Here is a 14825-nt window from a genome sequence, read left to right on the forward strand (position 1 = left end):
ATCAAGAAAGATAAGCTTGCTGATTCCGTTAGGCAATGCGACCGCAAATAATTTACAGTTATTTCCATTGACTGCACATGTGGGTCAAAGTAGACAATTAGTTGTGTTCCATGCAACACCACTAATTAGTTGTGTTCCATGCAACACCACCACGTTCCCAGTTCCGTCGATGCGTCGGCATTCTTAGCAGTCTCCTCAAACTCCAGTAGACAATTCGTTTGTAACCAATGCAGGCGTCTCCAGGAGTGGATTCCGGTGGCTTCCGCATGGGTGAGAAGGTAGCAGTCCGGTTCCAGGGCCGGCGACGAGCGGCCACCTTTGGTTGAACCGCTGCTTCCTCGACCTCCGCCTCACCGACTTGGTGTGCTGCCTCAGCAAGGCGTTGAGGGCCTTCACGTAATTGCTGCAGTCGTGGTCACGGAGGATGGTGCCTTCCGAGCCGTACGCCCTGGGGTCGCTCAGGGTCTCCAGCGGATGCGGCGAGTTGACGAATGCTCGCAGCGCGCTCTTGGTTGTGGCTCTGGATGAACTCCCGGCGACGTTCTTCCCGTCCAGCACGTAGAGAGCAGCTTCCGGTGGCAGCATAGGGTGGAAAGGCGAGGACTGGTCATCAGGTTGGAGAATGTAAGTCTTGCCTAATGGAGAATACAGCACCTTCTGCTTCACCGGTAACGAGAAAAGCACGTCATGGAAACGAGAAGATTATATGAAGAATCGTATGAACTAAATTAAAGCACTGAAACTGGTACCTGATTGTTAAGGCATGGGTGGGAACGAAACGCGCCGTTGAGGCGCTTGAGGACATGGGCAACGTGGTTGGGGTAGTCGCAGGAGAAGGCCCTGGGCACGATGTCGCGGTGCATAATCACAGAGCGCACGAACCCCTCGTCCAAACCCAGCTCCTCCAGGACCCGCTGCCCCCCGCAGAACACGGACGGCGACCCAAACGTGACGACAGGGAGGAGGTGGTGGAGCTTGACGTCGCCTCGAGCAAGCAGCATCAGGCCGACGAGGAGGCTGAGGCTTCCCCCCAGCGAATGGCCGGAGAACCGCAGCCTGGCCCTGTCGCCGTGGCGACTAAGGTGATCTTTGATCTCGGGCAAGAATTGCTCGTATATGCCCTTTGCCGCTTCGTAGATCCCCCGGTGCACCAGCACTTCCATCCCCTGTTCCAAAAAATACCAGTATCACAGAAAACATCAGACCGCGTTTCACACTGCAGCGGTGAACGATCGGAGGAATTTGGCGAGCTTTACTTCGAATTTGGTGGGCTCAAAGAATAGATTTGCTTGCCAAGAAGCCAGCGAGTCAGATCCCTGCACATCCAGTCGCGAGCGACTGTATTAGAGACGGTGAAAATTGCGGGAGATAATGGACTAGGGAGAATACTTGTTTGTGAGAGCGAACGCACCTGGATCACGAAGCAGCGGGTGCGCGTCCTCTCGTGGTCGCACACGAACCATTCGCACGGGGAGGAATGGAGGGAGCGGAGATCTTTGGCAGCCTCCTGCCTCGCCTCCTCCTCCGCTGCCACCACCGCCGTCATCGTCGACGCCGCCACGTAGGCGGCCACCTCGGGGTTCTTGTAGCCATAGCTGCTGGGACCCAAGGTCTCCTCCGAGTCGGCCGCGCAGTGCCCGGCTCCGCTGCCGAGGGAAAGGAGGCCCTTAGCGCGGGAGTGCACGTAGGAGGCGGCGGAGGCGGCGACCTTGTAAGCGAGAGACGGGCGGACCTGCCGGTTGGGATGGGCCGTCGTCATGGGATCGGATCCTTGAGGCCCTTGCGGGAGCGGCGTGGAGTCGCTCTCGAACTTGGCCCTGATCGCGGCCTCCGCTTTCTTCTCCAAGGACGATGTCACGAACCCGACGTCGTACCACGCACGCAGCTCCTCCTCCTGTGATTCGCACGGCAAAAGGGCAAGTGAATATTAAAATATGTTCCTCTAAAAATACAATTAAAAATATCGATTTATTCAAACAGCGACGGTTGCCGATGGGAGAAGAACAACCAGAGACCCGTTGAGATCGAAACGGACGGGAGAGATGGAGGCGAGAGCTCACCTTGATCTCGGGGATCACGTAGGCCATGTCACAGAGGAACGCTAGCTGGGAGAAGAGTTTCTCGTCCGACCACGGGACCCGCCCCAACAGACTCTCGAACGATTCTCGATCCCACTCGCCCTCGTCTTCCTCCTCGGACTCGTAACTCACCCCACAGTAGCCATCCTCTTCACCTCCCTCCTTGTCTTCCTCCTCCACTCCATCGACCTTGTGCTGCCGATCCCTCCACCGCCGCCTCAGCTCCAAGATCCGTGCCACCCAATTAGCTCGCTTCTCCTGTCCGATCCCCTCCTCCTCCGATCCCGCCACCACCTCCTCGTCGCTCTCCTCCGCCGGCTCCACCAGCCTCATGCCGCCGCCGGTCACCCCCTCCCCCGAGTCGAACAGGAACGACCGGATCGAATTGGTGATGATGGATCCCAATGGGAACACGCCGATCGACCGGCTGCTCTTCAGCAACGCCGGCGCTGCCGCGCGGGGGACGTTCAGGGAGCACCGGAGCTGCGGAGCCGACATCGACCGCCGCATCCCAGACAGATCCGTCCCCGACTCCGATCGCCGCATTCCCTCAGCACGGTGATCCCTCGCCATCCCCGCCGCCGCCACCGGAGACGAACCAGATACGCTCACCGCCGCGCTCGCCATCATCTCCTCCGCCGCCGCCGCCGCCGCCGCCGCCTCCCCGGCGGCTCTCCCCCGCCCCCCCTCCTCCCCCTCCTTTCGGCGGCTTCAAGTTCTATTTACCGCCACGCATGACCCATCGATCTGAAACAGAAAAACACATGTAGAAGTCAAATGGGATTCGTGTGGCTTCCCGCACATCTCCTCCGCCTAAACGCGGCTTAAATAGAAGCCATATTTACCAAAACCCTAAAAATATGATGCAAGTCCTTTAAGTAAACTGGCCAACGTGGACGGTGGATCTACTGCTCTCCCACCCGACTATGAGCTGTTCTTAATGATGCATGCAACAGCGTGTGCCACGGTGGTTCATGAACATTGTGAGGGGCACACCAGTCATAGTAGCACAGGCCATGTGCAGGAAAAGCGAGGGTCGGTGACGTGCCGCGTAGCTTTAATTAATCAGCGTATGAATTAAGCTGCATCTCAACGCTCACCACCAACATTGGGATGTCCGTCGCCGCCCAACCGGTAGCATTGACATTGCCATGCGAGAGAGAAATCTGGAGGAAGAAGAACAAGAAAGGAATGGGAACCCTCGGTGTTCACGTCTTAGTGAAAGGAACTGATAGCAGCCATGGTCGGCCACCACAGATAGCTTCTAACATTGCCGTGGAGAGGGAACGAGGGCGAAGGAGGAGAAAGAGAGCTGATTAACGGAGGAAAAGAGGTACCAGTTTTGGGTTGCGCCGTCATGTGGGAGAGGTTGAGGTCGGCCCTGACGGGTATTCTTTGTATGGGAAGATGGGGATGGGAGGGGGAATCTGAGCACGTGTCCGGAAAAGACGAAGGGGTGGTATCAGAGAGAGGGAGGCAAGTGTTGGGCCGCATGGGGGTGGTAGGCTGGTTGGGCACCACCTCGCGCGCCGCCGTCTCCGCCCCCATACAAGTTGCCGCCTTTTACGTCTGGCCTCTCCTTTGTCTTCCTCCCCGTTGTCATTTCTCATCGGACAACAGCTTCTGTCTCCACTGCAGCTACTTTCTTGGGGGTAATATGTTCAACATAATTCAAAAAAAATTATAGTAATAATGTGTAGTCTGAAATAAACAAGAAAAATCACATAAAATTGATTAATTATTAATAATACATGAAAAAAATATATAAAAATATTTAAATAAAAAAGGGGGAAAAATTGTCAACTAGGGGGAGGAAACAAGTTGCACGAATGTAACAAACATTAAGAGGGGAGAAGACCAAATGAGTTGCGTCTGGATTTCAACTATTGCTAAGATAAATTATGCTTGATTCTGACTTGCCACCACAGGTCGTTTGGGTGGAACATTCCTGATCCAGACTAGCAATAAATAGATTAGGTGCAGGCTCCGTTTCCATCAAACGGAACGGAGCACCAGACTTACCTCTCGCATCCAAGGATCGTGTCGCCGACGAACAAACTGCAATTTGGAAGGAGGAGGAGGAGGAGGAGCGAAGGTCTACGACGTTAGGGTTAGGATTGTAGAGGAGGTGATTGATTCGCACCTGACGCGGTCGCATCATCGCCTCCTCGTGGTAGCGTCCCACAAAACCCTAGGCGTCGTTGTCGTCGTCGGAGGAGGAAGCGAAAGAATGGTAGAGACGCAGATCTCGTATGCTGGTGCGGAGGCGGGATTGATGCCCATCAAAGAGTAATGAACGCTAGGGGGGGGAACTAACAAACCAAAGCCCGGAAAGCATGCCCGATCGAACACTTATGCCGACGTGTTAACTTAAAAGAAGTTTCAATAAATAAATTGTTTTAATTTTTTTTAATTAAAAAACAATTTTATATGGTTGTCGGATGTCTTTTAGATTACAATATTTTTGCAAATTAATCATCAGGCCAATTATACTTTTGTATATCTAAAATAATAAATATTATTAATTTTACTTATTAACACCAACAGAAGATTTGGGTCACCATGTAATGTGGCTGGCACTCGAACATTTCAAGAAATAATACAATGTGTTCATAATGGTACAAGTTTTTTGTTTTTTGTTTTACATCGAGAGAGAAGAAAAAGAATCTACACATTGCTTTTTCTCCCAAAAGAAAACAAAAAACATTTAGATAGCATCATTCGTTGGACATGATCTTGTGAAGAGCAGAGCCGATCCACTGACTCCACGAAGAACCATCATTCTTGAGTCTACATAAGTGCCGCAAACAAATTTAGACACATCAAACATTTCAAAAGGGATCTGAGTGCGAACCTCCCGAAGAACTTTCTCGGCGGTGTCGACGCTTAACGACGATGAATCGAGTCTCATCGATACATCAATGTCGTCCACCAAAAGTTTCACGGTGGGGACGCTGGATGGGAGCTCCTTAATATTGCCCATCCCCTTCCATTTCCTACGAGACAAGTTATGAGCAGAAGAGTTTTGGAAAAGAGTACTGCTGGCTTCACCATCCTCTTCTTTAGGATAAAGCCTTCGTCCAGGGCAGATCTTGACACAGGACTCGACACGCAAACTTCCAGGCGGTCCAGACTTGTCGTGTGGCCATTCAGGAGTTGGTATGACCTTGAAGCTAATGTCAGACACTAGCGAAAAAGTGCGATGATCTGAATCAGAAGCTTTTGTGAAAGTTAGATGCACATCACGGATGAGAACACTTGGTGTAGTTTGTCGAAGCGTCAATCCTATATGCCTTCCTGTGGAGTATAACAGGCGCCATCTACCAGGCAAGAAGTTGAACCACCCCTGCAAGGTTCAAATAAACATTCCTACTGGATAATGATACAGAAGAAGCTAATAACATTCAACTAAATAAAATGCAAAATTTTCATATATTTCATTCCACAGTTAGTGATTTCATATTACCGCCTTCCATAACTATTGCATATATAAATATGTCTTCTTAGTCTCTTGGATGGATTCTAAGGGGAGTGGCACATATGGAGGATTCAAGTATTTGAAGGGATATAAGCTATATAAAAATTTGAAGGGGAAATATGTCATTTCTAAACATAAATAAAAGATATCTAAACCCCCCTAGTAACACGATTAAAAGCTGTGGAATCGAATATGCAGTATTTACAGAAAAAAAAAAGAAAAAGTATTCCAACATTGGGGAACAATCGATATAATGTTGAATCAGGATCAACTAGGACAAAAATAATGCACTGGGTCTGACTCTTCTTTGGTGTCAAGGCAATAGCTATGAATAGTCATCAGACTCCTGGGAAAGGGAAGAAGAATGAAAATAAACAAGAATAAATGCATCACACAATTTATTTAGACTGGAGTGTTACCTTTGTTCTTGGACTTGGATTAAGCAACTCCATCAACTCTATGAAATAAGCTATCCTGTTACGCTGTACCCATGACAAAAACAATCATCAATGCTGCAGTGATAATACTTATGCATGTAGCTTACAAATCTAAATTTTATACTTCAGGACCATATGTAAATCGGCAAACTCATCCTGATAAAGATCAGTCCTGTAAGCATGTGACATCTTTGTAGTGATATGGCTTTACAAGCCCTGTGCTTCTAGGTCTTTATGACATTAACCTTTGATACGGCTTATGCTAGATCTGAGCATCAAGTTTGCACTAAACACATGGCAAAGTGGTCATTTAAGTAGCAATTTCCTGCATTTCTCAATAGTTCAAGTACCTGATGCCCGACATAGATGTAATCTTCCGCCATGCGAACAGTGGTTGATCCTAAGCCCCAGCGGATCAAATCCATAGACGGGCCTGTGCGCCATTTCGGACCACACAAAAATGGGTGTCTAAGAGCATCCAAACAACTGCAAGGAAAAGCCAATTAAATAACTTCACTCAGGAGGATTGAATAAGAACACCAAAGCCCTAGGTGACCAGCATGGCATACTTCACAATGTTACAGATTATACAAACAAAAACTAACTATCGAGTATAATTATCCTTCCTAAATATCAACTACCATCATGTTGATTAAAAAAAACCCACAAAATTTTTAATAATGTTGAACGAAACATAGTTAATTCTATTAACATTTAACACTGATCCAATATCCACAAACTCAAGAGTTCTGTGACCTTTTCCTGCAACGAATATTATTTTTGTTGTAAAGTCATGTTTTGCATATACCTTATCCTCTCAGAAGGTTTTAATGCCAGCAATCGTGATAGAAGGTTCCAACCAGCACCCCAGTTCCTATCCATTATCTAAAAAAACATAGAATTTTTATTTTAATCAGAACTTCCATTTTTTGGCTTCTAACTAGCTGAAATTTAGGGAAGGTAAGCAATGTATACCTGCAAACCAGCATTTCCAGAAGGTGAATCTCGGAACAGAATTGGCAAGAGGAACCCGCGCAAACATGAAGGGTCATTTCCCTGCAGCAACAAGGTGTGAGAAACCAGTCTTGAATAATATGGGTCTAATTGAAAAATAAGTATACTCATAAGCCTTATTTTATTAAACAACAATTTAGCCATAATGAGTGTTCAACATGTGTTTGTACAATTTAATCCTGATTATGTGGAAATGATCAAAGAAGCTAAAAATTTTGTAAGACATAAAAAGGAGATCAATCTATTTTCACAGTCGATAAGACCTACAAGAAAACAAACGACAACCTCAAATATGATTAGTAAGCACTACTTAGAATTCTGATTACGATTTGTTTGACTAGAACATTGTTAAGACCTAGGAACAGAAACAATTTTAGTAACTTTCCTTCACATTGTGTCCATTTTATGCTTGTCATCTCCAATCTTTCAACTTCAAAATAAGTTCCAATTACCAAAATTAAATTGTAAGTTTGTAACACTCCTAGAAAAATAAACCATGAAAAAGCAATCCCAGCCCTGCCCTACATTATAAATATTCCTTATGTAAGTATATAGTACTATCTGAATGGAGTTTAGCCTAATTACATAACTTTGTCCTGTGCAATTACACTATCATGGAACAACCCTGACAAAATACTCGAGAGAGATCTAAATTGCAAAAGAGTGAGCAAGATCCAAACATATAAAAGTTCCGACAACATGTGATGAGCTTAGTGAGAACATAATGCATAAAAATAAAAAAAAAATAAGGAATTCATGAAGATGTAAAGCCAAGAAAGCAATAACCAGGTTTAGGCTACAGAACTTGACCACATATATGCAAGGAGCATCACAATGATTACCTTATTACACCAGACCAATTGAAATTATGTATTTTGCTCATGCAAGAAATTTATTTTTACAAAAACTTAAAACAAACCTTCGTCAGAAAGGACTTGGAACTTTAGAAATGTTGAAGCATCCATAAGCTCCCTCAGAATCAATTTTGCCATAATGAAACCAACACATCTAGAATACAGAAGAGATTAAACAATTATGAGGGGAAAAAAAACTTTTTGTGCTTCCTGGTGGTATAATCATTCATGTTAATTCATGCCACCATACCTCATGTCAAATGCAATCATCATTTTCCTCCTGTTGCTGTTCCCATCAACCATGCTGTCATTTGGATTGCTGTTGTAAAAGTCAACAGCATTTCCAAGGATACCTATCTAATAACAGCAACATCATATGCTTGTCAAATGAAATGTTGAAGCTAACACAACAGGAACAGTATATACATTGTAACTAGACTATTGAAATTAACTCTGGAGAATCATACAATCACCAAAGAAACTCTGGAGAATACCCATTTCATAAGTGAAAAGTCATACCATATGTCATACTCCAGATGTCTGAAAACATATTTATTACAAAGCAACTCCAGGTAATTCTAGACCATAATTGGCCATAAAGAGTAAATTAGCCCTATTTGGGACAGCAACAGCAGCCCGATACTCCTACAATATGATCTTGTCTGGTACCAGACCCAGATGGATCGGAACACCACCCCATGATGCACACAACATGGTCAGAGACGGATGGAATAGCAGCTGTGCTGCTTCAGAAGGGAAAGGAGAAGACTTCGAGCTCCAACACAGAACCTTATGTACAATAATTGGATTTGAAGACCAGCAGGTGTTTCCTAAATTAGGGAGGATTGATGCCTCAAATCAACTAGAAGATGAATTCTCTAGTCAAGGTGGGAAATGAGAAGCGGCAAATATGAACTGGTCCCTAGCCAGTCCTAAACAGTTTATGAACTAGGATCGCCGGTCCTCAACCAGCCACCCCAGCTGTGTTGAGACAGACAACACCAGTCCAAGATGGGGTCTGCTAGTCTGAAAACAGTACTCTGCAGCTACCATAAAGACTGCAGAGCTCCTTGAGGACCTACGAATGGGTTTGGACAAGGCTAGAGAGAGGTGGACAGCTGCGATGATGGTTTTGCCTGCTATTTTAATATCATAGTGGAACCATATTTCAAGAATGTGCAAAGTTACAAACCAAACAATAATTCATACTCATTCCAAGTCATAAAAATTTTCAAATGGTAATGCATAGGACAAGAATTGAAGCCTTACTTTTACGTGTTTGTCAACTGGACTAATATGTACATTCTCCAGCCTTAATTCAGTATGGGCTAATCCATGACTATGCAAGTAATTAACCTGCAGAACCCAGAAATGGAAATAAATCGTGACCAGAAGGATGAACATGCACAGAGTCCATGTATAGGAGATGCTTACTCCAATCAAAAGATCTCTCATCAAAATTCTTGTAAGACGTAGCTGCCGAGTTACAGCAGGTCCTCCTGTTGAATCATCCCCGACCCTCCTAAGACACTCTTCATCCAGTGCCAAAGTAGCTTCTAAAGTTGGAAACCAGTCTGAGAGTTGAAGCCAGTGCCTCAGAGAATAACTCCCATGATACTGCAGAAAGAAGACTGCCTGTGTTGTCAGATTTCCTATTTCCAAATTTTGACTCATAGACAAAATAAGCAGCTTCACCTGCTGAGACCTGAATTCATAATTTATTCCTAGACACTAAGTATCATAAAATCACTCTATTACTCCCATTCTTTGTTTTCACTCTGATATTATGGTAGCACAGAATACTAAACGGTCTAAACTTACGCCATGCACCAAGGTGAATGGGACATCATTCCCAGTATTCGAAGGAGATACATAGCCATAGACTTGCATTGCATAGGAGTGGTACATAAGCTTGCGCCGAGCAAGCCTCTTCAGCACCTGGAAGATCACCAACAACATCAGAATCAGTGCCTCGAGGTGGATTATCCATACAAACAAAGCCAACAATTGCACGAAATCTATCCTGTTATTTTGCACGAGATCAGCCAGACCAACCTCTAATGCACGACGACCTCTGCGCTTGGCTTGCACGCTCGTCAGTTGTCGAAGCACTACCCTCGAATTGTACAGTGGGCTGAAGAAATAGCGTCATCCAAAAGAAAGCAATCCTTCACCTTCGTTCCAGATTAGGGCAATTCGGATCGAACAAACCAGCATTCTGGTCGGGTACAGAAGGTGATTCTACTCACCTGTTGGGATCGCGAACGGTCGCCTCGTAGATCACCTCGTCCGACTACGCACGCACGCACCAAGCAATTGATTAGCACAATGCGGAACCAAGAAGTCAACGTTTTTTAGGTGGAAGAAGAAGCCCGAACGCACCCTTCCCTGAAGTCCGACGCTAACGTGATCAGAGACGATGAAGTGGGACATCTTGAACTTGACGACCGGCCCGACCTCCTCCTCATCCGCCGCAGCCACCTCCTCGGCGCCGGTGGAGGCCGCAAATGACGCGATCCTCCCCAGAGAGCACGTCGCGTGGCGCCTGCGCGGATGCAGGGGTCCCGTCAAGCGCCGGGGGCGGGAAGAGGGCGAAGCCGCGGCAATCGGGAGGCCGATCCTGAGCGCGTCGGGCGCGGCCGCCGCCGGGAGGAAGGCGACTCCGCAAAGCGCCATGGGTGGGGTAGGGAGAGATCTAATGGAACCCTACGACGAAGAGGGTGAGGGAAAGGGGGAGGAGGAGGAGAGGAGGGAGCGGCGGAGAGGTGGGGAGGGGAGGGAGCGTGAATATATAGAGGGGCCAGGAGGGCGGCGTGAGGCGGAGCGCGAGAGCGTTGCGTGTGGGGAAGAGGCGGAGGCGTTGCTCCATGAGCTCCTCGCGCGTCCACCTCACTCCCCTCGCGCTCCGCCCGCCCCGCGAAATATCTGCTGCCGTACCGGACTCAAGACTATGGAGCCGGTTGGACTCGGGTCGGGTGGGGTCGCCGCGCGCCGAATGCAAGAAATTAGGACCGCCGATCTGATCGGATCAAGTCGAATCATGGTGTTATTAGATGACGTGGACGAACCCAATTGGAATGGGTCGCCCAATGGAGGAATTGGGATGGGGAATTCGGTCGGGTCAAGTCGAAACAAAACACATCTTATTAGAGATCACGTGCTACACGGTAAGGTATGGATTTGTGATGCACAGCTATTTGTGGCTATCGTAGTAAATTTCCAGGTGCTGCAAAATGCAAATAATTGTGAGGCAATGGATAAGAAACCCAACCAAATATTGGCATGAGAACGAAAAAGGTTTTGGCTGGGCATGCTCGAACCCAACCAGAAATTTTCCTCAGAAAAGAACAGTCAACCATCAAATTAATCTTTTCTTTTGAACCACATCTTTACTGGAAGGTATTCAACAACACGCTACCATTTTGACATGAATAAATCCCTGCAGCAATTATTACCACATTCATAGGCATGCGTAAATCTCGAACCCAAAAAAAAGACAGATGTTTAACCCAAGAAATGATGAAAAAAATGCAATCCACTGGGGTATCGGAAAATAAGGGGATGCGGAACCCACCTAATGTGCGGGATAAAGTTCTTATTCATAGGCGATTTTGGGAGCAACATATCTCACACACCATTGAAACTCAAAAACAGAGTTTTAGCAAGTGTCTGAAACTAAATTGTCCAAATCTCCAAATGTAGTGCCTATCGATGTACCTCACATGCTGAATACAAGGACAGGTTATTTTTCACTATTTTCCTCATTCTTCAGACCATATCTGAGGTTGAACTTGGCAATCTGGCTCAGAGTTGGTGCCATCTGACGCCTAGGTCTCAACTGGTAGACACGGCCGACACGGTGTAATCTGGTCATCATAACATTAATCAATCTACCAGTCTGAGTCACATATGAAATCCATTGCAGTTGTGGATGTATCCCTTTCTTCATCTTTTCCGCCACATGACAAAAAGAGAAAAATATTTGATCAACAAACAAATTTCAATCTCATATTAGATATCCTATTCCTCATACAAATATTCATGCCAAGAAAATCAAGAATAGTGAGGTCCCCATGAACTTTGGCACAAACGGTCATCTTGATATCTTATTTCCTTGAGAATACTTCTTTCAAGTATATGCAAGGAACTGCCATCAAGAGTTAGTAAGCATACCAAGTCATAAACCACCTTCATGAGTTTGTAGACATATGATCAAGTGTTATTATTTCACATAGCAGGCACAGAATCACACCATGATCCTTCCACAAGATGCTTTTAACAGAAGCTAGTATGTAATCCAGATGTTTTGATCATGTTCCCATGGATATTGGTAAAAGAGGTCATCTAGTTATCTTTTTCCCTGATAGATATCTTTTAAGTATATATCAACGAAGCACCTCCAAGAGTTTGTGAGCATATGCTATAAATGTTCTTGTATTTCAGAACAGGCACATACTAAACCACCATTACTTTTTCTAAATCAATAAAAATCATAGTGTTATCGAAGCCATAAAATTCAAGCTTCTTAAGAAGATGTTTGCAAATACAATGAGCTACAGATAGAAATGCACATAAACTACCACTTACAGGATAACTTAGTCAGACACCATCTGATGCTAACACAATAATGTAAGCATAAGCAAATCACTTTAAATAAAAAAAAGTCCAAGGAAATCTGTAGTCAAAGAAGAAAAGAATTAGAAAAAAAAAACTAGAGATTTCAGATTTCTACAATTTAAGCTAAGTACATCCAATTCAACTAAACTAGAACTTCACCAAAGATGAAGTTAGCAGTAATTTAAAAAAAATCAACATCTATGACAGCTTAATGCCACTTAAAAGTCTGAAATCCTTATTGATTATGAATAGTTAGTCTTATGTAAAAGATGCAAAGGTGTGGTTACACGATTGTTTCAAGTATCGTGAGCAAGAGAGGCAAAGGGTTTCAATGTAGCAGAACAAGATACTCGTGAGGTAGAAGAACCGGAACACTTCTGATTAGGATCAGTGAAAATCCCGGAATGAACTCCCTCCATTTAGGGAACATTGATCATAAAATCTTAAATCTAACATGAACTCTACTCACACCTCCATTATTACTATAGAAAATCCATGATTTAAGGATTCTAAATTCCATAATTAAGAGATTTTATAATCCCATAATTAAGGAAATGAATTAGTATCATAATTAAGGGATTCTCAATCGTTATCAAACGGGCCCATATTATAGGAAATGAATTAGAATGAAATGTTGTATAGAATCAATAGAATCAATTTCCTTAGTTGTATAGGTTGTAATCAGCCTATATATGTCTTCCTTTGTATACAGAAAAAAATCAATAAATGAGAAAAATTATATCATCTTGTGTTCATTGCTCTTCATGTACCCTGACTAAACTAAAACAACCAGCAGAATCTCTGCTTCAGGAAGTGTCCTAAGCCTGTTTTCAAACATTTATCCCACAAGTCACTATATGTTATCAGATGCATTGATGATTGGTCAAAATTTGTACTCAAGTATTGATGCCTGGCCCATGGGAAAGTTGAAAGGTGCCAGCAGGAGCTGATCCCTAGAACAGGATGAACCTTAATCATCCAAGATTGGCCATTACTCAATTACATGTAACTGGAACAACCGTCCACTGAAATATGCAGCATCTCAGCAATGATAAACTATGTACAAGCATGAGAAACCATGAGAAGACTGCTGTAATACTTGCCACCAACCTATTCTTCAGACTTTCACCAACCATGGATGTCTACTGACTTGACTAGCCTTCCTACTTGAGGTCATAAAGTCACCACTTCTTTGGCACTCAACAATGGTATAATGTATTCTAGCCAAAATTTCCAACCGGAGGATCCATATGGTGTTGGTATCATAGTCTCTAGTCATTCTCCAACCATGCAAGACAAGTTCCACTCAGATAATGCGCATAAGACAGAATTTCGTGTGTAGCATATGACATTTTTCAAATCAATAGAAGTGTATGCCTTTCTCCTTCCACCAGAAACGGAATTCGACCTTTGATTCACAAAAAAGGGCTCATTCCATATCAGCCTAACTAATACTAACTAGAATTAATCTAGAAAGAAGTCTTAAATAACAGATTTGAATATGTTTCAACACTAATTTTCTGGGAGTAAGAAAATGGGTGTTCTTCTAAATCAGAGATAGAACAAGTGAGTCATGATTGTATTACGATGAGAAAGAACCTACAGTGCCTGGCAAGATTTACATATAGTTACAGACTTCAAGAATGCGTGAGGATGAATAAGAACCTATTGCGCCTGAAAAGACAGACTATGTCTGTCTTCAAAAAATGGGTTTACAGATAAATACATGGATGCATTACAGTTCCAGCTGCGTGAAAATTATATCTTTGTGTCATTTCCTCAGTTCACCGCCAGATAAAGCACTCCAGGATCAGTAACACTAAACGAAAGCAGAGGGGGAACAAAACGAAGATCACGAAAGTGAAGAAAGAGACCTACTCGTCAAGGAAAAGAGATCGAAGCCCCTTTACCGTGGCCGCCCCCTCCTCTCTTCTTCTTCTTCTTCTTCTTCTTCTTCTTCTTCTTCTTCTCTTTTACCTCCAAGCCGCTAGGGTTTACGTAGCGAACGGGAGTCTCCCGATCGATCTATTAGAGCGGTTTAGTTCTATTCGGTTCAATTCGATCAGACCGGTCAAAATTACTGGTCAACCGACATCCGATTCGATTTCCTTCCCCAACAGGTTCCCAACTCCCCAAGAAACTAAAACATTATAATTTACGTGTCGACGACTAACCCTGTACTGCACCCGGACGGCGACTCTCGCCACTTGCGGCCCCCAAGAATGTTGTTCGATCATCACAAGTGTACGAAGTTTGGTAATTCATAGAGACGTAAGCGTATTTGGCTAAGGAATCATCAAATGACGAAATCACCCTCGAACCTCCCTCGGATCCGATCTGACTCAAC

The 14825-nt window shown here is 44.7% G+C and overlaps 3 protein-coding genes across 4 annotated transcripts; all 3 read right to left on the reverse strand.

The window, feature by feature from the left end:
- Position 1: 1 nt before the first annotated feature.
- On the reverse strand, positions 2-2874 carry LOC135633988 (phospholipase A1 PLIP1, chloroplastic-like). The gene is made up of 5 exons (XM_065144084.1): positions 2061-2874; positions 1412-1894; positions 1257-1316; positions 750-1166; positions 2-657 (listed from the first exon to the last, which is right to left on the reverse strand). Exons 1-5 carry the CDS (start codon positions 2706-2708, stop codon positions 196-198), a joined length of 2070 nt encoding a protein of 689 aa, XP_065000156.1. The 5' UTR covers positions 2709-2874; the 3' UTR covers positions 2-195.
- A 1791-nt stretch (positions 2875-4665) lies between these two features.
- Positions 4666-10782, reverse strand: LOC135633989 (probable plastid-lipid-associated protein 14, chloroplastic). The gene is given in 14 exon segments (XM_065144085.1): positions 4666-5424; positions 5976-6038; positions 6344-6479; positions 6802-6878; positions 6969-7049; positions 7927-7944; positions 7946-8015; positions 8112-8218; positions 9131-9217; positions 9296-9478; positions 9683-9799; positions 9917-9995; positions 10111-10154; positions 10244-10782. Coding segments are annotated over 14 exon segments (1995 nt in total). The 5' UTR covers positions 10538-10782; the 3' UTR covers positions 4666-4785.
- A 641-nt stretch (positions 10783-11423) lies between these two features.
- LOC103978860 (uncharacterized) lies at positions 11424-14513 on the reverse strand. 2 transcript variants are annotated; one of them, XM_065144086.1, is made up of 2 exons: positions 14357-14513; positions 11424-11810 (listed from the first exon to the last, which is right to left on the reverse strand). In XM_065144086.1, the coding sequence occupies exon 2, from the start codon at positions 11808-11810 to the stop codon at positions 11604-11606; it is 207 nt and encodes a 68-aa protein (XP_065000158.1). In that variant the 5' UTR covers positions 14357-14513; the 3' UTR covers positions 11424-11603. The 2 variants fall into 2 exon arrangements, with proteins under 2 accessions (XP_065000158.1, XP_009393081.1); XM_009394806.3 differs by having other exon boundaries at positions 14353-14513.
- Between the last annotated feature and the right edge of the window lie 312 nt (positions 14514-14825).

The sequence above is a fragment of the Musa acuminata genome, chromosome BXJ3-3, assembly GCF_036884655.1.
Source record: "Musa acuminata AAA Group cultivar baxijiao chromosome BXJ3-3, Cavendish_Baxijiao_AAA, whole genome shotgun sequence".
NCBI lineage: Eukaryota > Viridiplantae > Streptophyta > Magnoliopsida > Zingiberales > Musaceae > Musa > Musa acuminata.

Excerpts from the sequence above, each read along its gene's own strand:
- LOC135633988 (XM_065144084.1), bottom strand. The coding sequence starts at position 2,708 with ATGATGGCGAGCGCGGCGGTGAGCGTATCTGGTTCGTCTCCGGTGGCG. Across the intron at positions 1,167-1,256 it reads TTGAGCCCACCAAATTCGAA|GGGATGGAAGTGCTGGTGCA; the intron begins GTAAAGCTCGCC and ends TTTTTGGAACAG. Across the intron at positions 658-749 it reads ACCCATGCCTTAACAATCAG|AAGGTGCTGTATTCTCCATT; the intron begins GTACCAGTTTCA and ends CCGGTGAAGCAG.
- LOC103978860 (XM_065144086.1), bottom strand. The coding sequence starts at position 11,810 with ATGAAGAAAGGGATACATCCACAACTGCAATGGATTTCATATGTGACT.